The sequence below is a fragment of the Trichosurus vulpecula genome, chromosome 3 (genome assembly GCF_011100635.1).
Source record: "Trichosurus vulpecula isolate mTriVul1 chromosome 3, mTriVul1.pri, whole genome shotgun sequence".
Lineage (NCBI taxonomy): Eukaryota > Metazoa > Chordata > Mammalia > Diprotodontia > Phalangeridae > Trichosurus > Trichosurus vulpecula.
In genome coordinates, this window is record NC_050575.1 from 101,672,146 (window position 1) to 101,695,942 (window position 23,797).

At 43.8% G+C, this 23,797-nt stretch overlaps 1 protein-coding gene across 1 annotated transcript in view; it reads left to right on the forward strand.

The window, feature by feature from the left end:
• Positions 1 to 23,797, forward strand: part of CEP250 (centrosomal protein 250) — a 44,622-nt gene that overhangs the window by 11,761 nt on the left and 9,064 nt on the right. The window contains exons 9-25 of the mRNA XM_036750358.1: positions 1,459 to 1,560; positions 3,535 to 3,693; positions 4,286 to 4,464; positions 4,768 to 4,950; positions 6,571 to 6,715; positions 6,964 to 7,110; positions 7,231 to 7,461; positions 8,558 to 8,751; positions 9,625 to 9,752; positions 9,908 to 10,077; positions 11,431 to 11,610; positions 11,974 to 12,108; positions 12,414 to 12,557; positions 13,123 to 13,247; positions 20,207 to 20,345; positions 22,606 to 22,954; positions 23,235 to 23,356. Of these exons, the coding sequence (XP_036606253.1) occupies positions 1,459 to 1,560; positions 3,535 to 3,693; positions 4,286 to 4,464; positions 4,768 to 4,950; positions 6,571 to 6,715; positions 6,964 to 7,110; positions 7,231 to 7,461; positions 8,558 to 8,751; positions 9,625 to 9,752; positions 9,908 to 10,077; positions 11,431 to 11,610; positions 11,974 to 12,108; positions 12,414 to 12,557; positions 13,123 to 13,247; positions 20,207 to 20,345; positions 22,606 to 22,954; positions 23,235 to 23,356 (2,832 nt within the window). The remainder of the gene's footprint in view (positions 1 to 1,458; positions 1,561 to 3,534; positions 3,694 to 4,285; positions 4,465 to 4,767; positions 4,951 to 6,570; positions 6,716 to 6,963; positions 7,111 to 7,230; positions 7,462 to 8,557; positions 8,752 to 9,624; positions 9,753 to 9,907; positions 10,078 to 11,430; positions 11,611 to 11,973; positions 12,109 to 12,413; positions 12,558 to 13,122; positions 13,248 to 20,206; positions 20,346 to 22,605; positions 22,955 to 23,234; positions 23,357 to 23,797) is intronic.

The following is a 23,797-nucleotide window of genomic DNA, read 5'->3' on the forward strand; positions in this document are numbered from 1 at the left end:
TTTGTCTGGAAGAAGTTGGAGGTCTCCTCTGTAACCAAGCCAATGTATTTTATATCAATAAGTACCCAGTTGAAGGATTTGGTGAAACCCCTCGGTTTGGACTAAGAAATTTTCCAAAACCCAAAGATCTCTAGGACAACTCTGGTAAAACATATTAAGTGTGTTCCCTTGGCAGTGTGAAGCTGACTCACTTTTTAAAAGGAAAACTCACTAAAGAAGAAGGTAGCAGGGCTACCTTCATAGCATAAGGAATAGTTGAAGAAACTAGGATGTATTGCCAGGATAAAAGACACTCGAAGCAGGACATGATCACTGTCCTTAAATACCTTTAAATCCGTAAGGACTAAGGAGAGGAGTAGGTTTACCCTCTGTTCCAGAGGACAGACCAAAGCATAGAAAGAATCTTACTCTGAGTGATTACTTTCTATCAGCTTTCCAATAATAGAATGGGCTGTCTCGTGAAGTAGTGTACTTCCCATCACTGGGGTGCTAGAGGGACTAGATGACCTCTGTCAGGCAGATTTAGTGGGGATTTCTGTAGGGATAGGAAATTGGATTCCTTGACCACTAAAATCCCTTTCAATTTTAAGATCCTGTAGTTCCAAGCTGTTCATTCTATGGCTTACAAGGAACTAGACCTACTTTGATCCTCTTAGATCTCTAAGCACTCATCAGCACTGATACAACTGAAGGAAATTAAAAGAGAAAGCTATTTAAGTGTTATCTCCAGCCTTACTACTAAGATTTTTTGGGCTCAATAGTTGGCCTCAGGCAGCATCTATTTCTTGTCTGAGGCCTTTTAGGGTACTCTTGGCCTCTCTGGGTAACCGAGGTGGAGGTTGGATTGGGTCAACATCTTTAGGATAAACAGAAAGGCAGCATGGTGTAGCATTTCATTTCCAACTCCTCGTTTGAAACTTTCCACTCAGTAAGGACAAGTTACTTTGTCTCATCTCCAAAGTGGGTATGATACTACTTGTGGTAGTATGGCTTAAAAGAAGAGATATGAGAAGATTCCCTCACCCTCCCTTCAGCAGGTTCAGAGGCCCATCAGTTCGGTGTATTGTACATATCCTCAGACTTTTGTAGTGTATTGATCAGTTATGGTGATTTTTTTCCCTCTTTTTATTTGTTGTCTTAAAAAAAAATACCACTTATTATGTAGGATAGCTGTCTGGGAGTGGGGGAGAGAGGAATACTGGGGACAAATACAGTGACGTAAAAATACGACAATCAATAACAACAATTTTGAACATAATACTCAAAGCCCCTGCTTCCCAGAGTTTTTGTAGGGATCAAGTGAGACAGTTTGTTGAGCACTTTGCAAATCTTAAAATGCTGTGTAAGTATTGGCTATTTAAGGGCAATAGGATGTGTTAAAATCCAGTTTGTGGCTAGGAATATATAGCTCCAGTTTGCAAGTCCTTAGCTCATATCTATGTTCTACTACCCATTTAGGAGATAAATTGTTCAGAATCAATGAAACAGGAGGCGTCTCTCACCAGAAATGCCTGGGAAGAGAAGTTGTCTCTGCAGCAAACGATCAAGGATATAGCTCAGGTATGGGTAAGCCAGAGATGCCTCTTTTGTCTGACCGAGACTACTTATCATTCACCTCCCCGGGCATCTTTCCCCTGTTTTGGGGTTTTTTCTCATAGTCCAAAGAAATTCATCAGTTTAAGCTTAGGACTTAATGGGTGAGTTTTCTTGGGGTTACATGTAGAGAAAAACTGTGAGATTGAAATATGAAAAGGATAATATTTATTATGACTGTTAGTGGTCATTTTTAAGTACTAGAAAAAGTGAGCCTGTATCTACCCAGCGAGTTCTCTCTTTCTCTTCATTAATTACATATTTGGGGCCAGAAACTAGATTAGGTTCCTATTAAGTGAAATTTTTTAAATTTTCTATAAAGAACCTTTCATTGATGATTTATCAACATGTATCCTATTGACACCCTAGATTTTGGGTTTAGGGATAGGGTAGGGATGATGGAGTTCTATTTTATCTTTCAGAATAAGGGATCACTAGTATGTTACATACTGGAATCATATCCTCTTCTCCCTAAAATCTCAACAGGTTGAAAACATGAGTTGAATCTAACAAAATGAAATTCAATAGAAATAAATATACAGTCCTTTAATTACATTCAAAAAGTCAACTGCAGAAGTGTAGAATGGGGAAGACCTCTTTAGACAGCAGTTAATGTAAAAGGGGCCTAGATGATACATAGAGATATTTTTTTCCCTCCAAATAACAAGTTCATTAAAAGTCAACATTGTGACACAGCAGCCAAAAAGTTTAATTCTGTTCTAGGCTGCATTAATGAAGTAGTGTCTAGAAGGGAGGCAGTATTCCCACCATAATATATCTGAATTATACCTTTGTATCCACTTCTGGGTTTGCCTAGAACAGGGCTGTCCAACCTTAGGTTTTTATTGAAACAATAGACAATATATGTTGATTTGCCATTTTAGTGAGTTCTGCACATTTATGTAAATTTCTGTGCTAGTAGGTGGGCTGCGTTTCGGACAGCCCTGGTCTAGAAGAAGGGAACAGAATGGTCGAGGGTCTGGAAGTCATGTTACATGAACATATATTGAAGGAACTGAAGATGTTTAGCCTGAAGAAGAGAAGACTAATTATCATGTCTATATGATAATTGTCCAGGAGTAAAGAGCTGAAAGAGGCACTAATTTGCCTTGTTCTAAGTAATTCTGGAGGTGAGAATTAGGACTAGTAGTTAAAAGGTATAAGGAGTCAGATTTCAGCTCTCTAGAAGAAACATTTTCTAATGGTTCGTGCTGTAAGATGACAGTAATGAGCTATAATAAGCTGCCATGTGAGACCTACTCTTCATCAAAGGAAATGTTCAGACAAAGATGACCATAGGCACTTGTTAGATGGTGAAGGACCTTTAGTTATGTTATATGAAGCCTGGCCTGATTGAAGGAATTAGATATGGTTAGCCTGAAAAAGAGAAAACCGAAGGTGGGCATGAAAGCTGTCTTCAAATGTTTGAAAGCCTCTTGTGTGGAAGCAAGTTTAGACTTGTTCTATTTGGTGCCAGAGGGCAGAACCAGGAATCATGGGTACAGGTTACAAAATGGCAGTTTAGGTTTGATGTTAGGAAAAGATTTTCCTAGCAGTGAGTCCAAAATTTGAATGGGCCACCTCAAGAGGTGGTGATTCCCCCACCTTGGGTGTTTTCAAGCAGAGGCTGGATGACCACTTTTGGGTGTTATATAGTTCCTTTTGTGGGTGGATTGGACTAGATGGCCAGTCTAGTCCCTTCCAGCTCTCAAATGTAATTCTGGGAATATTTTAGAAGGGGTTTGGGCATTAGGCAAAGGCTTGAACGAGGTAACCCCTTAGGTTCCTTCCAACACTAAAATTTCTATGACTCTGAAAATGTGGGTCGATGGGACTTTTCTTACAGAGCCCTCTGTAGGAGAGAGAACCTTTCCTAGGCTTGGTTCCCCTTTGGACATTTAGTGTTGGCTGGGATAGCAATACTTCTGCATTGTATTTCAGGTAGTGGTAGATGATGAGGACAGTGAGAACCAAGGTTCTGGACTAGAGAGCTCCCTAGAGCTGGAATCCAGTGGCTTCTGCCAGCTCTTTTCTGAAGATCCAGATAAGGTTCTTACATTGGTGCGCTCAGTTCTGACTAAGAAGTGCCAGGCAGTGCAGGTAAGAGGATGTACTCCCTGTTCCACAGGCCTAGGCATTTAGGCTGTCCACACTCCACATTCCTCCTTAGCCTCATCTGACCCTCTCACCTTGCAGAGCTTTACTGCTCTTAAGTATGTTTTCCTAGCTACCAAAAAATACCCATTTACTTCTTCATCTGGTGTGTGTGTGTGTGTGTGTGTGTGTGTGTGTGTGTGTGTGTGTGTGTGTGTGGAGTAGGAGGAGGAGTAGTATGCTTGTGCAAAGTGACACAGGCCTCCCATATAGCACTATCAGAACCTTTGCCTCAGTGCCCCGGTTTCCTGTCCCTTTCCTCAGCCCCAGGTCTCCCTGCTGCTATTTTACCTACATATCCCATCATAATGCCCCCAGACTTTCCTCCTTAGTTCCCTGACTCCCAAACTTAAAAAGGATCATGCCTTAGAAATGGTGGCAGCCCAGAGACCTCAGGAGCCCAATTTTAATGACATCCCATTTCTGTTGTTGATTTGGCCCTGGCTCATTATATCCAGCGCCGCCTGTGAAATCTCTTGCATTCCTCCCATGATCATGATTTGCTCTGCTGCCTTGTTCCTATTACACCTCCCGCCAGGGCCTAAGGCAGCAGCTTTCAACCTGTCAGGAGGCTGTGAGCTTCTGGCAGCATCAGCACACCCAGCGGGAGGAAGAGGGTGAGGCCCTGAGGCAGCGACTCCAGAAGCTCACTGGGGAACGGGATGTCCTGGCGGGACAGACCCAGGGCCTCCAGGGGGAGGTGGACTCTCTTAACAGGTAAGCATCCGAACGGTTGGTCTCTGAGCCTTTCTGCCCCCCTGCTTCTACTTTTGAGGAGAAGGGAAGAGCCTCACTCTGGGACTTGTCTGTCGCATCCTGCATGATACTTTCTTGAGACCTCATGCTTCTTAGGACCTTCATTGCTGTCCATTGTACTTACATTGAACCCTTCTGGTCCAAGGAAAGACTCTTTGGCCCCAATAACAAAGGTGGGAAATTCAGAGGAAGCACCTGTTAATGTCTGGCATGGGTAAAGATTTTTGGTCCCAGAGTCTGTGGCCACTCCTATTCTCCTCCCAGGAATCGAGAGCACCTGGAAAAGGCTAGGGAGGAGCTCCAGCAGCAGCTGGAGGTCCTGGAACAGGAGGCCTGGCGCCTCCGACGGATCAACACAGAGCTTCAGCTGCAGGGGGACCTGGCTCAGGGGGAGAAGGTGGAGCAGGAGGAGGAGTTGCAGCAGGCTGTTCGAGAGAGGGATTGCCTGTGAGTATTGCCACATCTGCTTTTCCTTTGGTATGTGACTTAAAATGCCCCTCTAAGCTTTTGCCCTTTTGTCTTTTCCTGTCCACCAACATACACTTCATTGGAGAATGGGTCAGTAAGAAGCCTATCTGAAACTGGGTCCAATTATGTGACCATTTTGTGGGGAAAAGAGAGCTCCAAAAGGAGGCAAGAAGGGGGAATCAGGGCTGGAAGGTCAAAGTTGTATCTCAAGTTGGGATTTTGTTCAACTAATAAACTTTGATGAAACTCATGTTAAAAAGAGATTTTAATGGTTGTTTCCCCAAAAGATATATAAGACCATAGGGTCATTGATTGAAAGCCAGAAAGGGCCCTTAGGGGTCATCTAATCCAAATTCCACTCTTCATTTTTTTTAATAAATCATTATTTATTTACTTAATATTTTTAGTTTTCTGCATTAATTTTCACAAGAGTTTGAATTACAAATTTTCTCCCCATTTCTACCCTCCAGCCCACTCCAAGATGGCATATATTCTGATTGCCCCGTTCCCCAGTCAGCCCTCCCTTCTGTCACCCCACTCCCGCTCATCCCCTCTTCCCTTACTTTCTTGTAGGGCAAGATATATTTTTACGCCCCATTGCCTTCGTATCTTATTTCCTAGTTGCATGCAAAAAACTTTTTTTTTGAACATCTGCTTTTAAAACTTTGAATTCCAAATTCTCTCCCCTCTTCCCTCCCCATCCACCCTCCCTAAGAAGGCAATTCAACATAGGTCACATGTGTATCATTATGTAAAACCCTTCCACAATACTCATGTTGTGAAAGACTCACTATATTTTGCTCCTTCCTAACCTATCCCCATTTATTGAATTTTCTCCCTTGACCCTGTCCCTTTTCAAAAGTGTTTGTTTTTGATTACCTCTTCCCCCATCTGCCCTCTCTTCTATCGTCCCCCTTTTTTATCTCTTTCCTCCTTCTTTCCTGTGGGGTAAGACACCTAATTGAGTGTGTATTTTATTCCCTCCTCAGGGCAAATCCAATGAGAGTAAGATTCACTCATTCCCCCTCACCTGCCCCCTCTTCCCTTCCTACAGAACTGCTTTTTCTTGCCACTTTTATGTGAGATAATTTACCTCATTCTATCTCTCCCTCTCTCAATATATTCCTCTCTCATCCCTTAATTTGATTTTATTTTTTAGATATCATCCCTTCATATTCCACTCACCCTGTGCCCTCTGTCTCTCTATATATGTATATTCCCTTCAGCTACCCTAATACTGAGGTCTCATGAATTATACACATCATCTTTCCATGTAGGAATGTAAACAAAACAATTCAACTTTAGTAAGTCTCTTATCCACTCCTCATTTTAAAGAAAAAGGAACAGGCCCAGGTGGGTTGAAGTCACTTGCCTAAGACAAAATTACAGATAGTAAGTAGCAGAGCCAGGATTCAGACCTGGACCCTGACTCTAAATCTAGTACTGTTTCCTTGGTGCCATTAAGGATCTTACAATCTAGACGGGAGAATATGCACACACATAACTGTTGTAAATGTTTACTATAAGGAGACAGCCTATTCAAGTATGTGCAGTCATGTTTTCATTGAGGATCCCCTCTCTCATTCCTTCTTCCTATAGTCAGGAGACTTTGAAGGGCCTGGAAGCCAGACACTCGGCATCACTGAGTGAGCTGATCACCCTGAAGGAGGCACTAGAGAAGAGCCAGCTGCAGGAAGAGCTGCTGAATCAAGAGAGAGCAGAGGTGGCAAGAGCCCTGGCCAAGGTAGAGCCCAGCCTTGTCCCTCAGCCATGATGAGCAGAGAGATGTCTCTGGAGAGAGGGCATGTGGCCCATCTCCTTTAAGCCAGAGAAAACAGAAAGGTAGCTTCAGAGGGGCCTTGCTCAAAATTTAAGCAGGAAGAGGAGCCTGCAGTCACCTTAACTATATGAAAAGAAGGCAGCTGGGGTGGGAGAATTGAGCTGTTTGGGAAGGCAGAAAAGGAGAAAATCTTTATCTCTCTTTGTTTATAGGCAGAGCAGTCAGTTGCTGAGCTGACAGGAGCAGAGAGCACCCTCAAGGCAGAAGTAGCTGATCTTCGGGATACAGCAGTCAAGCTGAGTGCACTGAATGAAGCCTTGGCCTTAGATAAAGTGAGGCTAAACCAACAGCTCTTGCAGGTGAGCTGGTGGGATCCCACTCCTTCATCTGTCCCCTAAACGACATATGTGTTTTACTGATATCTGCTTCTTGCCCTCCACTCCCTCTCTCTTAACACCTTTCACTTTGGGGGACTACAGTTAGAGCAGGAAAACCAGTCTGTCTCTAGTCAAGTAGAATCGTCAGAGAAGGCCAGGAGTGCTGTGCAGATGGAACTGGATGAATCGGAAAGAAGAAAGGAGGCCCTCTGGGCAGAGAAGGCACATCTCGAGATGCAGCTACAGAAAGCTAAGGATGCTGAGGCAGAGCTGCGGGAGGATCTAAGCAGAATGAGAGAAGACAAGACGGAGATCCAGGAGAAACTGGATGAGGTGAGAGGGCAGAGCACAGACCAATGGCCAGAGGGAGGTGGTTCATTAGAATGTGTGCTGGATCACAGTCAAGGGCCTGGATTCACATTGAAGCACTGCCATTTGGCACCTGTGTTACTTTAGGCATGTTACTTATCCTCTCTGGTCTTCAGTCTCACATCTCTAAAATGAAGGGATGAGGCAAGGGTTTCTTCCAGCCCTAAGCCTATGAGCTTATGATCTTAGTGTAATGATTCTCCAGCATCTCAGTGCTGTAGCCTTTCTTGTGGGCTCCATTGACCACCAATGACCATATTAGCCCTCAGGAAAAAAAAAACAACAACTTTGTTTCCACCATCAAAACAGCCATTTGAAGTTGTCTGGCTCATGTTTCTCCCTTAGCTCCACAATAATTATAAAAGCTGCCACAGGGAGAAAGCTTAGGCTCTCTTGTTTGACTTTGCAGTTTCCTTCTCTTGAGAATCTGAGCTTCACAACAACTCATGTTTCCTTTCTACAGTTCTGTAAGAAAAATAGTGCCAGTATTGTTATGTTTATTTTATAGATAAAGAGACTGAGGCTGGGGGTGTTGGGGGGAGCTGTGAATCTTGGCCTCCTAATTTCAACTATACCACACTGCTTCCCTGCCTTTAAGCTCCTTAGAAGGCCAACTCCTAATTTTGTAACCGTGACTTTATGGTTCTTCTCTCCCTATTTTCCAGACTATGCATATCATTTCCTAACTAGCATCATCTCAAGGGACAGAAGCCTTTTGTGAGGGACTAGAGTTGTTTCACCATCAGCAGTCATAGGTAGCTTTTTACCATTAAACCCATCAGGGACAATCGGGATTCTTTAAGACACTTATAGCATTGTTTCTGGAAAGGATCACATTAACCTGTGTGACAGCCTTGATTTTGCTTGTTCTCATCCCAAACACATACAAAACCCCAGAGGCCCTGCTTGATAGTAGATCCTTCCAGTGATCTGTGGCCTCTCCTGTGGCCAAGCTGTAAGAATCCCGAGGTGGGAAACGGCATAAGGAATGACCTCTTCTGCCTCATTCCCCTCCCCGGCTCCTCCTCTCACATACACTTCCGTTTTTTGCTCTTCTCAGGCCCGGCGCCTGTTGGAGGTGGCTACTGCAGAGCTAGAGCAGCTACATCAGGAGACAGCTCGGCAAAGGCTTCTGCGGGAAAGATTGAGCCAGGAGAAGGAGGCCCTGGTCCGGGACAAGGCTGCCCTGGAGGTGCACCTGAAGGCCTTGGAGCGGGACCGACAGGGTCTTTCTGAGCAGCTCCTGGAACTCAGGTTGGGACCTCTGTCACATTGTCAGCTCAGGCGTGCCCTTTTTCTAATCCATTATCCGTATAGCTGCCAAAGGATATTCTAAAAAGCCCCAACTCACTCTGTCTCCCAGTAGCTCCCTGTTACTTTTAGGATCAAATACAAATTCTGCTTAACAGTTTAAAAGCCTTTACAACCAGGCTCCAACCCATCTTCTGAGGCTTATTATACATTATTCCCTCTTAGCCACTCTACAGAGTCTGATCAAATTGCCCTTCTTCCTGTTTCTCACACATGATGCTTCATCTCTTATGCCTGTGCCTTTGCACTGGCTGTCCCCTCCTCTCCTAACCACTGGTGTCCTTCGAGGCTCAGCACAAGCTCTGCCTTCTAAATCAGACCGTTCCTCATTTCCCTCCCCTTCCCACTCCGCCCCACCAGTAGTATCTCCATCTTCCATATGACTGAATATTTATTTTGTATATATTTTACACATATTCTATAGATATTTGACTCTCCCAGTAGAATTTAAGCTCCTTCAGTTTTGTCCTTGTAACCATAGTGCTTAACACCATGACTGGTGCTTAATAAATGTTGCCGATTGAATTCTAGCCCATGCAGATTAGCATGGATACGGGGGTGGGTTGGCTGAGCAGTCTGCCTAGTTTCTCTTACCTCAATTCCATCTATCTAAGAAAGTTAAGAATAAGTCAGAAACCCAGAGCAGATGTTCCCTGCCCTTCCTCTGTTTGCTGAGAATTGGTTGGCAAGTCTGTGTGCCAGGGCCTGTAGCTTTCATTCCCAACTAAGGACGCTTTGGGCACACTTAGGGCTGCTGGACCTGGGGAGGGTGCACAGGGGCCACAGAGAGTCCTCCCTGACTTCTTGATCTCACAGCTCCGCCAAAGAGCTGTTAGAAACCAACCTGTTTGAGGCTCAGCAGCAGAGCTCTCTGATGGAGGTTACCAAGGAGCAGCTGGTAGTGCAGATTCAAACAGTCACACAGGCCAAGGAGGTGATCCAAGGTGAGCTGGGCTGGCCTGGGGCCCTTCCCTTTCAGAGAAGCTGGGGGTCTGCTCCTGGGCAGGTCTCAGTCCTGGAGAAGGATCTATCACATTCCCTTGGGGAGGGCTGAGCCTTGCCCATGAGGTCAGAGCATAAGTTCAGCCCCCTTTTACAGGGGAGGTGAGGTGCCTTCAGATGGAACTGGAAGCAGAGCGACGGCAGGCAGAGCAGGAACGGGACATGGTGGCCAAACATCGGAACCAGTTAGAACAGGAGGGTCAGACAGCTCTGCAACGGCAGCAGGCCAGCTATGAAGAAGAACTTCGACTGCTGCAGGAGAAGAGGGTAAGCTGACTGACAGGCTGGGGAGCACGAGCCCTGACCTGGATTAACAAGAGTGCCCCCATGAGGTCCCCTTTGCTCTCCCACTTATGTTGGAGAGAGGCCTATCCCAGCCATAGAAATGAGGTCCTTTATCCAGCCTTGTGGATAATTAAGTAAGTTAGGAGAAGGAACCCTTGGGATTTGGATTAACTAGGAGTGAGGTTGATTAATTAAAAGGTAGAAGAAGAGAATCTGTCCCTTCATGGGAACAGAACTGTGCCCGTTGGGTTCTTATGTGGAGTCACTTATCAGAGCCCAGGGCCAGGATAAGAATAGTGGGAAATGCTCTCATTTGCTAACATATTCCTAAAGCCAAGTTCTCCAGCAGAGGTTTCCACATAACACAAAATCACCACACTACTACCTCAAAAAATAAATGTAAATAATTTCTGTTAGCCTTAGAACTAGCCACAACTACTCACCTCGGCCCTCTTAGTTCTCCAGGCTTTGACTAGTAATATCTCAATACTCTGGTCAGGCTGAATATCAGAGGCCATGATTGGGATGCAGAGAGGCTTAGAATCTCCCGCTTTTTTCCATCTCTCATTATTCACATAATCACAATGGTCTTTAAGGATAAGACCTGTGAGGTCCCTGGTGTGTAGCAGGAGGGAACTGTTCTCTTGTGCATCCTCATCTTCTACCATAGATAGCCATCTGTCTTAATCCTAAGTTCTTCATTATCCATCCTACCATTCTAGGCTCTAAGGCTCCTTTTGTTAGCCAATCTGAATTAGCACTATAATTCTTAGGCTGCTGAAATGAACTATGTAAATGTTAACAATTGTTATCATCATCATTATTATTTTTACAGTGAATGTGATTTGTCCTTGCATATTATAGCTACAACAGGTTTCTGATACTTTCTGTGTAGTTTCTTCCATGAATCTAGCAGACAGAGTGCTCCCAGCACAAGCAAGAATTAGAAGAAGCATGGGAATGTATAGAACAGGGAACTGTGAGAAGCTGAGAAAGCCACTTGTGGAGGCCAGCACAGCTCTGGCATAAGTAGATGAGGAGTGTGCTCAGAGGAAGTCACGTGGGAGGTGTTAAGTGACTACAAGTTTTCTAAGGCTTTGACGGTCATGACACCCTGGGGACTCTTTTAGGTTGGTGGGTATTCTAGAAAGAACTGCTGCTGCTCCTGCCTAAGTACAACATCCTGATCAGACTGGGCCTGATTCTAGAAAGGCCAGTGTCTGGCTTTCCTAGAGTTCTTTTTTCTCACTGGGACCAATGAGTGACGTTAGGGAGCTAGAATTTGCTGTCTTGCTTCGCCCATCTGTGCTGATGCAGTTTCCTCCATGTGGCCAGGAGATGGATCACACCAAGCACAGGCAGGAATTGGAGGACATATTAGAACAAATGGAAAGGGAGAAAGTGGACCTGGAGGAGACCTGTGAGAAGAAGTTAAGGGAGCTGCAGAAACAGTCTGAAGCTGCTCAGGCACAGAGGATAGAGGAACATGCTCAGGCTGAGAGCAACAGATGTCAGGTAGGGAATAAATCCAGGGATACCCCTTGGATTCTGTATTACCTCCCATGTTTTCCCGTTCTTCCTCTTTGATAAATTTGTCTTATGTGGTGAATTGGTCACAGCTGTGGTGGTGAATTGATGCTCTGGAAGACTTGGGTTGTGACCACAAACACACAGTACTTTCAGGACTTCCTGGTTCTGTTTGTCAGATAAGTTAAGACATTTCCTGGCTTTCAGCATTGAACCCTGTTCTCAGTGCCAGCTGATTAAGCCAGGTAGTCTTAAACCAGCTGTGGCCTAACGGCTACAAGGGCGGTGCGCGTGGAAATCCTTTGAGCACCTCTGCTGTAATGTACATCGATGTTTTGTCTCTGTGTGTAGATGCAGCTAGAGATAGAAAAGGAAAGGATGTCACTACTGGAGACACTTTTGAAGACCCAGAATGAACTAGCTGATGCTGGCCAGCAACTGGAGCGGCTGAGGCAGGACATGAAGACCCAGAAGTTAATGGAACAGGTAGGGAGCCTGGCCCTATTCACGATGGGAGTGAAAACTGCCATCAGCTCAGAGAGCAAAGCAGAAAGAAGATGAGAGAACCTGACATAGCTGTGAAAAGTTACTGCAGAGCTGAAAAGAAAAATGGCTTAGAGTGCTCTTTAAGTGAAGAAGTGGTTACGGTGGAGGAATTGAAAGTTGTCTACTCAAATTGAAAGAGCTTGTGGACCAGGAGACATCTGCAACAAGGATCTAGAGCTTAAGCCCCTGCAGACAAATGAACTAAGTCACTATTTCCCACTTATCTTGTCTTTTCTCCTTCACAGGAGAATATGGAAAGCCTTTGGGCCCAGCTGCAAGAGGCTCAGAAGTCTCTGCAAGAGACCAGAAGAAAGCACCAAGATGACCTTGCTACCCTTCAGGAAGAGACGAGCGTCCTGTTGCAGCAAAGAGAGAGCCTACAGAAACAGGTCATCTAGAGCCCTGCCCCGCAAGGCATTGTGGGAGAAGTGTAAAGCTGCTCTGCATGGTGTGGGGTTTTCTTTTTAGAGTAAGGGAAGTGCAGGCCCAAGTGAGCATGTCTGCTTGTCTTCCTGTCAGAACTTCTTGGGGATTGAGGGGTGCTCCAGGCTGGAACATGTTCTCCCCACATTTATTGAGAGTAGTTTCCTTTCCTCAGTAGGAAGCCCTTCCTTTCATCCCCTGCTCTTTGCTCAAAAACTTTTCCTGTGGATTTAGTTATAGTCACCCGAGATCATTTGCCTGCCATGTGACTTTGGAGCAGCAGAGATTCTCCCTCCTCCCTCCCCAGCAATGTGTGAAGCAGAGGATGCAGATACCTAAGTGAAAACCAAGTAGTTGTTGCCAGAGATGAGGGGGAGGAACTGGTAGAAAGTCACTGACTTTGCTAGAAACTGCATGTGTACTTGTAAGAGACCGAATAATAGCAACAAACCTGAAGTAGCCTCCAACTCCGAAGACCCTGAGCAATTGCTCCTCCCTGACCTCTGGTGCCTCATGCTTTTGCTTTTCCAGGTGCAAGACTTAAAGGCCCAACTAGTCACTAGTGAAGACTCATGTAGGCTGGCAGAACACGAGGCTCAGCAGCAGCTACAAGAGGCCCAAGAGCATACTCGTGTACTGAAGCAGGAAAAAGCCAGGTAGGCAGCCACAGCCATCCAGCCATACTTTACGGGAGACCTTTGGCTACCATGCATATCATAAGGCTGGTCAAATCATCAGCCAACCAACCAGTAGGTTAACACCTGTTACTTTCCCAAGTCTATCTACTCTAGGTGCTGTGAGGGTATCGTGTTAGAGTTACAGGAGATATGAGAGTCACAGTCCCTGCCCTCAGAGCTCATCTAGTTGTTGAAACAAGAGTATTGTACGTTAGTAAATGACAGTCAACAGCCATTCATTAAGCTTTTACTATGTCCCCTCATATAATTTAGAAATAAGTGGACTATAGATTATGACAGCTTTAGGCAGTTAGGCAGCGTAGTGGTTGGAGTGCTGAGTCTGGAGTCAAGAAGACTCATTTTTCTGAGTTCAAATGTGGCCTCAGACACTTACTTGCTGTCTAACCCCTTAACTCTGCCTCTGTTTCCCCATCTATAAAGTGAGCTGGAGAAGGAAATGACAAACCGCTCCAGTATCTGTGCCAAGAAAACCTCAAATAGGGTCACAAAGAGTTGGACATGACTGAAAACAACTGAACAAAACCCAGTCCCTTCATTTTACAGAAAAGGAACCTGACTTGGCCAAGATAGATAGTAAATATTGTGACAAGATTCAAAATCAAGTCCTCTGACCCCAAAATCCAGCAATACTCTTCCTATTACACCAGGAAACAGAGATAGACAATTATAGGTTAGTGACCCAAAAATTAGTATTCAGGGTAAAATAAGTAGTTCTTTTGTACTACACCACATCTGGATTATTATATATCCAGTTACTATAGCTACATTTTAGGAAGGAAGGCTCAATGAGGATGGCGAGTGGGCCTAGAAACCATGTCATACCATGATCAATTAAAGGAACTAGGGATGTTTAGCCTGAAGAATAAACAATAATGTGGAAGAGGGATTAGAGTTGACCTATTTAATGTCATAGGGCAGAGTTAGTTTAGAATCAGTAAGTGGAAGTTTCCCAGATGGAGGCAGGGAGAGATTTCAGCTCAGTCTAAGGAAGAACTTTCTAACAAAAGATGCCTAGAAATGGAATGGGCTGAGCAAAGTCCCCCATCTTTGGAAGTGCTCAGGAAGAGGTTGGTTAAGCATTTTCTGAGAGATGTGGAGGGAATGAATTGTCTTGGGTAAGAGCTGGACCAAATGGATTCCATAGTCCCTTCTAATCCTGAGTCTATGAATCTCTCTATGAAACCTTTACTGTTCACCTCTGCTTTCAGTGATCTCTTCCCAGTATGAATTCCTGTAGTACTAGTGAGTGTCTATGCCATTCATTCAGCAATTTATGATAGGAGTTCCTGACTTCCCATCTCCATATGCATATCCATAGTACTTAGCCCCAATTCCTATACATAAGAGGATTTAGAAAATGTTGAATGAATGAATGGTAACTTGAGCTGGGTCTTAAAGCAGGGCTCTCCAAAATGCGGCCTGCCTACAAGCATAGAAATTTACATAAATGCTTGCTCTCAGAGCCCTGTCTTAAAGTATAGGTTTGATTTGGATAGGTGAAGAAGGAGGAGGTGGGAATGGGGAAATAGAAAGGACTGTGTGAGAAGAAAGTCCTTTCTGTGAATTTACTTCTTATTTATTGGTTTCATGGTCCACATGGTTTAATTATAGGTTCTTTGCTCCCTCTCTCTTCACCTTTTCCATATGTCTTCCTCATTGGGTCTGCCTGACACTAGCTCTTGCTTTCCCAGTCCTAGACCCCTGTTTTCTTTTCTTTCAGTGTATAGAAGTGAAAACTATGTTTGACATCTAGAGACTGGCAATCACCTTGCTTCTGGCCTGTTAGGTACTGCTCATATCATAAGTACAGATCCTGGTCTCTGTTTCACTCTACTCTGTGGTAATGAGGGGAGGTGACAGTCTGGTCCAGGGGTTCTTAATCTTTGTGTCCAAGATTCCTTTGGCCATTTGGTGATGCCTAAGGACTCCTTCTGAGAGTAATACATATGATAAAATACGGAGGATTGTAAAGGAAACCAGTTACCTTAAAATAGTGTATGTAGGCAGCGGAATTATGATCAAGTGCAGTCTAGTAACTATGGTAATTTTGAAGTAGTGACGAGTATAAATGATACTTTGATATATTTGAAACAACTATAATGTAATATGAAAATATCTTTGATTTCTGTTGGTAACAAAATCAGGTACTGCTAATACTACTGTAGTTTGTTACCTATATTCACAGTTGAAGGAAATGCTAAATTTCAGTTAGAGTCTAATGAAAATAAAGATGTAACTTCTTCGCATCCAAGTTTGTAATCCTCCTTGAAATCTATTCCTGGACCCCGTGCATCCTGGGCTATATGGAATTAGGCTGTCAGGGCAAAGGCACCCTGTGATGGAGCTGAAGAATGAAATTCTGAGATCCTCTTTTATAAGCAAGAAGAGTGATACAGAAGAGTCCAATCAGTAAGGGATTTGGGTATGCTATTTAGTGTTATGACAGTCATTATATCCCCCCGACACCACCAAGTGTATTCTTTTTCTCCACCCTCCCATTCTTATTTTGAATAATAGAATCTCACCCAGACTCTCCATCTAACTGGACTCCCTCTAAGACCCCTGATGTTGATAAAGTTCTAAGGGTATCATGTATCATCTCCCCATATAATGGTATAAATAAACAGTTTAACCTGGTTTAGTCCCTTATGATTTCTCACTCATATTTACCTTTTTATGCTTCTCCTGTGTCCTGTGTTTGGATGTCAAATTTTCTATTCAGCTCTGTTCTTTCATCAGAAGCGCTTGAAAGTCCTTATTTCGTTAAATGTCCATTTCCGCCCCCCTATAAGATTATACTTATTTTGCAGGTAGGTTATTCTTGATTTCAAACCTAGCTTCTTTGCCTTCCAGAATATCATATCCCTCCACTTCTTTATATAGGTAGTTGCTAAATGATGTGTGATCCTGACTGTGACTGTAGTATTTGAATTCTTTCGCTCTGGCTGCTTGCAATATTTTCACCCTGACCTGGGAGTTTTGGATTTTGGCTACAATATTCCTAGGAGTTTTCATTTTGGGGTTTTTTTGAAGCACATGGCCAGTGGCTTCTTTCAAGTTCTGCTTTGCCCTCTTGTTCTAAGATATCTGGATGGTTTTAGGCAGTTTTATAATTTTATAATTTCTCAAAATATGATGTCTAGGCTCTTTTTTTTGTTCATGGCTTTCAAATAAACTAATGATTCATAAATTATCTCTCCTTGACCTATTTTCCAGGTCATTTGTTTTGCCTGTCAGATATTTCATATTTTCTTCTGTTTTTTCAATCTTTTGACCTCATTTTATTGCTTCTTGATATCTCATGGAGTCATTAGCTTTCATGTGGCCATTTCTAACTTTTAGGAGTTAATTTCTTCAATGAGGTTTTGTAACTCTTTTTCTAAGCTGTTAATTTTCTTTTCATAACTTTCTTGGATAGCTGTCATTTCTTCCCACTTTTTTCCTCTGCTGATCTTATTTGGGTTTTAATTTTTTTTTTTTGCTCTTTTAAAATTTCTTTATCTCTTCAAGGAATTCTTAATGGCTTGTGTCCAATCTGGTTTTGTTGTTGGGTTGGTTTTTTTTTTGAGGTTTTGATTTCAAGTTTTTAAATTATTATCGTGTGTGTGTGTGTGTGTGTGTGCGCACACGCACGTGCACATGTGCCTTGAGTTTCTCCACCACTCTAGTAGTTCTTTACAGTCAGGTTCTTTTTTTGTTTGCTCATTCTTCCAGTCTCCTTTTGGACTTTGGATGTTATATTAGTGTCAGCTCACTTTGCAGTGGGGCAGTCTGGCTTGAGTTTCTGCTGCTTCTGGAACTCAATCTGGGGACTTGCTGGTTTTTAATGCTTGCAGAGTGGTGTGATCCAGGGAGAGGTCTGTTCACAGCCCTCCTGGTCCAAGCTCTGCAAGTTCCTGACGGGGATTTGAGTCTGTTGGCTTGTCTGTAGTTGAGTTTCAGTAGAGTGCTGATAGACTTAGTCACAGTCACCACTGGGGGGTTCTGCAGGTTCAGAGTGACCTTTGGTCTTGGTCTTCTGCCCTTGTTTTTCCACTGTAGGCTTATGCGAGGGGCTAACTGAGAACAGAGTCACTACTCTGTAGCTGGGCTTAGAGCCACACAGATGAGTTTCTAGAATTTGTTTTGTGCTTAGTACTCTGCTAGGATTCAGCTAGGTCACAGCCACTACTTTCCACCCTGGATCTGTCACCTGGAACTGATTAATGGTGACAGAACTGCCAGATGGCACCCATTCCTGCTCCCAGCACTAGTTCAGAGGTCCCCTGGGATCTCTTTTTGCCCCAGTGCTCTGTCTTGGTTTCCCTTCCATCCCTGGTTGCTCTTAGTCCTACTGCTGCTTCTGCCACCTCCTTGTTCTCCTGGCCAGCCCCAACCACAGCGTCTACAGGCCTATCTGTCTGTCTTCCTAAGGTGCCCTGGGCTGGAAAATTGACTCACAGTAACTTTTTCTTGGATTTCCAGATCGGAATTTGGTCTGGTACATTTTCTAGGTTGTTATGGAAGGAGGCATGTTAGAAGAGCTACAATGCTAGCTCTCACTCCATCATCCTGGCTCCCTCCCCATTCAACCTACTTATGTACTAGACTTGTGTGTAAATAACTTTGAGTCACTTCCATAAATCCCATCTACCTTTAGGGCAGGAAAAATTGCCACCATTGAGTATGTTCAAAATAATGCTATTCAGCAGACATTCATTTAGACCTTCTGATGAGCAAGGAACTATGCCAGGGTCTGAGGGATACAAAGATAAAACTACTAAGAAGAAGCTTACGTTCTACTTGCTGGGGTCTGAGAGAGGGTGTTCTATGTACCCTGGAAAGCATAATACAAGGATAAAGTATGATAAGGACGAAGAAGAGATCTTGGTTAGAAAAGAGAAAATTTGAGGCGAGAATGAATGAACGTTTTTCAGCTAGATGGATCCAGGAATCTCAGCTTGAAAGAAGATAAAAATTCTGAAAGGTGAAGATGAGGAAGTGTACCCTAGTGTGGAGGGGAGTGACGCATATGCAGAAAACTGATTGTATTGGAGGTTTTGAAGACTCATGATACAGGCTACACCCAGAATGACGAATGCATGAAATCATAGGATCATAGCTTTGGGCTTGAATGGAACCTTCGAGATCATCTAGAGCACTGGCGTCAAACTTAAATAGAAGTGTGTCCTTGCAGCTGCTTAGTGATTTAGAACATCACAAATTTAACAGTATATTTTGTGTTGTATTATGTTTTTATTTATTTTGTTAAACATTTCCCAATGACGTTTTAGTCTGGTTCTGACTGGCAGCTTGCTGCTGGTGAATTTGACACCTTGATTTTGTCCAGCCCCCTTACTTCACAGATGCAGAAGTTGAGGCCCTGAGAGGTTAGCTGACTTGCCAAAAGTCACACAGGTAACAGGTAGCAGCACTGGAATTTGAGCCTCCGACTCCAAACTAGCATGCTTCCCACTGTCCCGTGCTACCTGAATGGATAATAATGCCAGAGAATACACAATCAAGGGACAGAATGTATGGTTCAGTCGGAGGAAGGAGGGATCACAGTGGGCTGGAGGAGTCAAGGAAAGCTTCATGGAGAAAGTGGGAATTGAATTGAACCCAGAAAAATAAGGATCGGGTAGAGAAGAATGGGCATAGGAAGGAAAGAATGACATAAGTATTTATTAAGCGCCTGCTGTCTGCCAGGCGCTGCGCTGAGTGCTTTACAGATACCGTCTCATTGGATGCCCACAATACCCTGTGAGGTAGATGCTAACTATTCCCATTTTACAGTTGAAGAGGCTGAGGCAGATGGAGGTCAGGTGACTTGCCCAGGGCCCCACAGGTAGTACGTGTCTAAGGCAAGATTCAGACTCAAGTTTCTCTGAGTTAGCTATCTAGAGTGTCCAGTGGATAGAGTAAAGTATTCAGAGAAGTAGGATCAATATGAACAAAGACCAGGCAGCAGGAATGAGCCTGCTTTTGCTTACTTTCTCAAGGAGGGTGGGTGGGGAGGGAAGAAGGGAGAGAATTTGGAACTCAAAGTTCTAAAATGTTAAAAATTGTTTTTACATGCAACTGGGAAATAAGATATACAGGCAATGGGGTATAGAAATCTGTCTGGCCCTACAGGAAGGTAAGGGAGAAGGAGATTGGGGGGAGGAGCGGGGTGATAGAAGAGAGGACAGACTGGGGAAAGGGACAGTCAGAATACATGTCATCTTGGGGTGTGGGGGAGGGGAGAGATGGGGAGAAAATTTGTAACTCAAACCTTGTGGAAATGAATGTTGAAAACTAAAAATAAGTTAATATTTAAAAAAAAAGGAATTAGCTTGCTTATCACAGAATCTGACTAGATCAGTAAAATAATTTGTTTCAAGTTAGGTATGTGGGATAGGTCCAGATTATGAGGGCCCCGAAGACCAGGAAGAAAAATTTGAACCAGATATGGTAGGCAGTGGAGAGCTATCATAAATTTCTGAGCAAAGAAATAATAGTGTTTAGGAAGATTAATCTAATGGTAGTATTTAACGTAGTTTGGAGAAACTAGAAAGGAGGCCAGCAAGAAGTTCGTGGGCAGAGGAGAGGGTAGTCATGGAAATAGAAAGGAAGGATTGCTCTGATTAGATGACTTGATTGGCTACAGGAGTTCAAGTCAGAGGTCAAAGAGTTTTGACCTGGAAAACATAACAATAGCCAAGGGAAATCATTCTAGTTTGGGCTTAGGTCCACAATACTCACCTCCCCCTTTGATGATTGACCTAGGACTGAAGCAGTTTCCTTGAGATTGGACCAGTTATATTCCCAGTGTCTCTTCTTTGCTAGATGAACTTGTTAGCCATTGTTTTCTTAGATTTGTAGCGTTTAGTGGACATGACCAGCCAGGCAGAAGAACAGGTAACAGTGGTCTAGGTTCCATCTTCCTTTTCTTTCAGCCTGGTTCAGTCACTAGCAGAGAAGGAACAAAGACTCTTCACCTTACAAGAGGCTGATTCAGTCCAACAACAAGAGCTGAATTCCCTGCGCCAGGATGTGAAAGAGGCCCAGGGAGAACAGGAGCAGCTGAGTACCCAGGTACCTGAGTGCCTCCTGTGCCCTTCCCCTTACTCCCATGATTGAGGCTTTCTTAGCTTCTGTCCCGTAGGAAGATGTGTGGGGTGAGTCCCTCTCCATGAGTGCAATGGCCCTCTTTTAAAGTTTACTTTTATAAAGCTTTATTGATGTCTTTTATATTATAGTTCTTCCTGAATATGCCTGTCTCCAATATATACAACCAAGCAAGCTTTCCCTTAAAACAGTAAAAAGCTCTTAAATAAAACTAACTGACCCAATAACCACATACAGCAGCATGTGCAACATGCTGCATCAGCAGCGTCCCATCTTTACAATGAAAAGAGGGAGATTCGTTTCCTCCTTTCATCTCAGAGAACAAGATTAGCCATTACCAGACACCACCTTCAGCCTTGTTTTAGTGTTCTCTTCTTTTCCAGTGTTGTAATTACATGTACTATTATTTTCCTGGGTCAGCGCTATGATAACAGCTAACATTTATGTAATCCTCTCAATGACCCTGGGAGGTAGTAGGTGCTATTATATTTCCCATTTTTACAAATGAGGAAATGAGTCTAAAGAGATTAAATGAGGCAGGATTCAAACTCAGTCCCTCATTTCACAGATGAGAAAACTGAGGCTGAGAAAGGGAAAGTAACATCTATGGTCATATAGCTAGTTTATGGCAGAGTCAGGGGTAGGACCCAAGTCTCCTGTTTCTTAGTCCAGTGTGCCTCTCTCTTGTGGAGAATATAGCTGAGATTTTTTGTCTTGAACATCTAAAAGCATATAGAAGCCTGGACCCAGGCTATCACAGAATCTCGGAGTCAGAAGAGCCCTCAGAGGCCATCCAGTCCAATCTGCCCCTGATTACAAATGCCCTCTATAACAGAGATGTGCAGGTTTGGTTGTTTTCCTCAGTGTCTGTTCTTGTGTTTCACTAGAAGTTTCTCTCTCTGCCTCTCATGGTGTAGAATCCCAAATCTCAGAAGTGAACTTAAAGGTCGTCTCATCTAACCTGTAGCTCTTATCTCTGCCTCTCAGTCTCTCTTTTCTAGATTTCCCTTTTTTCTGCTTCTTCATTTCTGTCTCTGCCTTTCTCTGATTGTCTTGGTCTCTCAGCTCTCTGTATCTTCTGCCTTTCTCCGACTGTCTTGGTCTCTCAGCTCTCCATATGTTTGCTGCTGTCTGGGTTTGTTTCTTCAGTCCTCTAACATACTTTGCAAGGGGTCATCCAGTCTCTGCTTGAAAACTTTTAGTGAATAGGACCCTACTACCTGCTGAAGCAGCCCATTAATTTTTGAATGGCTCTAATTTATGTAAAGAAATTGTCCCTTGACCCTTGGCTCTGCCTCCCTGCAACTTCCACTCATTATTGCTTTTTCTTTCCTTCGGGACCAAGCATACCAAGTATAATCCCAGTTCTGCCTGGTGGCCCCTCAAAAGAAAACAGCTATCAGGTCTCCCTCACATCCTCCAGGCAAAATGTCCTACTTCATTCAGCCAGGCTCTGTATGGAATGATCCTTCACAATCCTAGTCACCCTTTTAAGGATGTTCTCCTGCTTAGAAACACTCTTCCTGAAGTGTGGCGTACAGAAATGAACACGATACTGCAGGAGTGGTTTGACCAGGGCACAGTGTCTGTTTTCTCACCTTTGTAGTCCTGAGACTGGCAACTTTGAGTCTCCTGATAAAACTTACTGTCATATTAACGTTTTTGCCCATGTTGAGTTTGTAGCCCATGAAGACTTTCACACATTTTTCACATAAACTGCTTTGTATCTATATTTTCCACATCATACGTTTGTGAAGTTGATTGTTTAAACTAAAATATAAGCCTGCCTTTATCTCTATTAAAGGTCATTTTAATTGGCCCACTGTGCCAGCCTGTTAGGATCTTTTTGGATCCTGATTATGTCATCCAATGTATTATCTGTTCTTTCTATCATTACATCATCATAGGTCTCTTCTCCAAGATGGGGGAAGGGAATAAGTATTCATATAGTGCCTTGTATGCACCAGACACTGTGCTAAGCGCTTAATTAATATTCTCTCGTTTGATCCTCACAACAGCCCTGGGAGGTCGCTGCTGTTATTATACCCATTTCATAGTTGAGGAGACTGAGGCAAACATTAAGTGACTTGCCTGGGTTGTTTGAGGCGATATTTGAGCTCAGGCCTTCCAGATTCCAGGCCTCTGTCTTCTGTATGGTCTAGCTACCTGGAGATGTTCTTCTCTCTTCTCTTTCCTTCCTCCATTGAGTATGTTCCTTCCCCATCAGGTACAGTTTCTGAAAGAAGAAGTGCAGAAAAAGGAAGTTTTGCTTCTGGATCAAGAAACACTTTTGGAGAAGCTGGAAGAATCAAAGAAGACAGAGCAGCAGTTGAGGGCCTCACTGTGGACGCAAGAGGCCAAGGCAGCCGAGCTGCAGCTCCAGCTGTGCAATATGGAAAGCCAAGTAGGGGCTCTGGTTTTAGAGCAGCAACATGGACGTCAGGCACAGGCACAGCTATCCAATCTCTACTCCATCCTACAGCAAACCTTTGGAACTACTGTTGAGAGCAAGCCAGAGCTGAACGGTGCTGGAGACGCCGCTCCCCTTCCCTGGAGCCCCAAAGCCTTGGGGCCAGGTGAGTCAGCTGCTGGAGAACTGATCATTTTGTCCAAGAAGCCCCAATGGGGTCCAATGCAGAGACAGGAGTGGGACCCTGAGAAAAAAAGAGGATTAAATTTCTGTGGTAGAGAACAGACTGCTGGAGGAGGAAAAGAGGGAGCCTTTAAGTCTAGGCCGAAGGGAGAGCAGGTAGATATATCAGGAGGGGTCTCTGACTGAACTTTAGCATCTTCCCTTTATCTAACACATCTATTTTTGAAGATAATATACCTATCCCTTTTTCTTCATTTTTTCAGAACAAGAGAATGCAGAGAATTTCCTTAAAAGCCAGATTGCCCTAACTGACTTCACTACTGAGGGTGTGGCATCTGCCCTTCATAAGCTCCAACGAGACCTCTGGAGAGCTCGTCATGCTCGGGTGTGTGGCCTTATTTCTTATTTTGGAGTCTGTACTGCCTTGCCTTCCCTCTTTTAGCTCTCCTGTCTTATCTGATGCAGGAGAGGGAGGCAGATATAAGTCTAATATCACATTCTTGAGATCACTTCAGGAATTCACAGGGATTCAGTCCTTTTCATGGTAAGCTAGCCAAGACTGGATCAGTTTTGGTTTCAGGGTCCCAGAAAGACTAGATTGATTCTAGAGCTTCCTAGGAGTTGAGATTGTCATCTTTTCAGCCCATGGTGTTCCCAGTGCTTCAGAGTAAGCTATGTCCCTAGGTCCCTCCAATTAGTTTTCCAGCCAGTCAGAAATACTTATTGAATATCTACAGTTTCCACATCCGTAAAATGAGGAAATAAGATTAGTTAGCTCCTTCTACCCCTAACAGTCTACAATGCTGTGATTCTGTATTTGACCTCG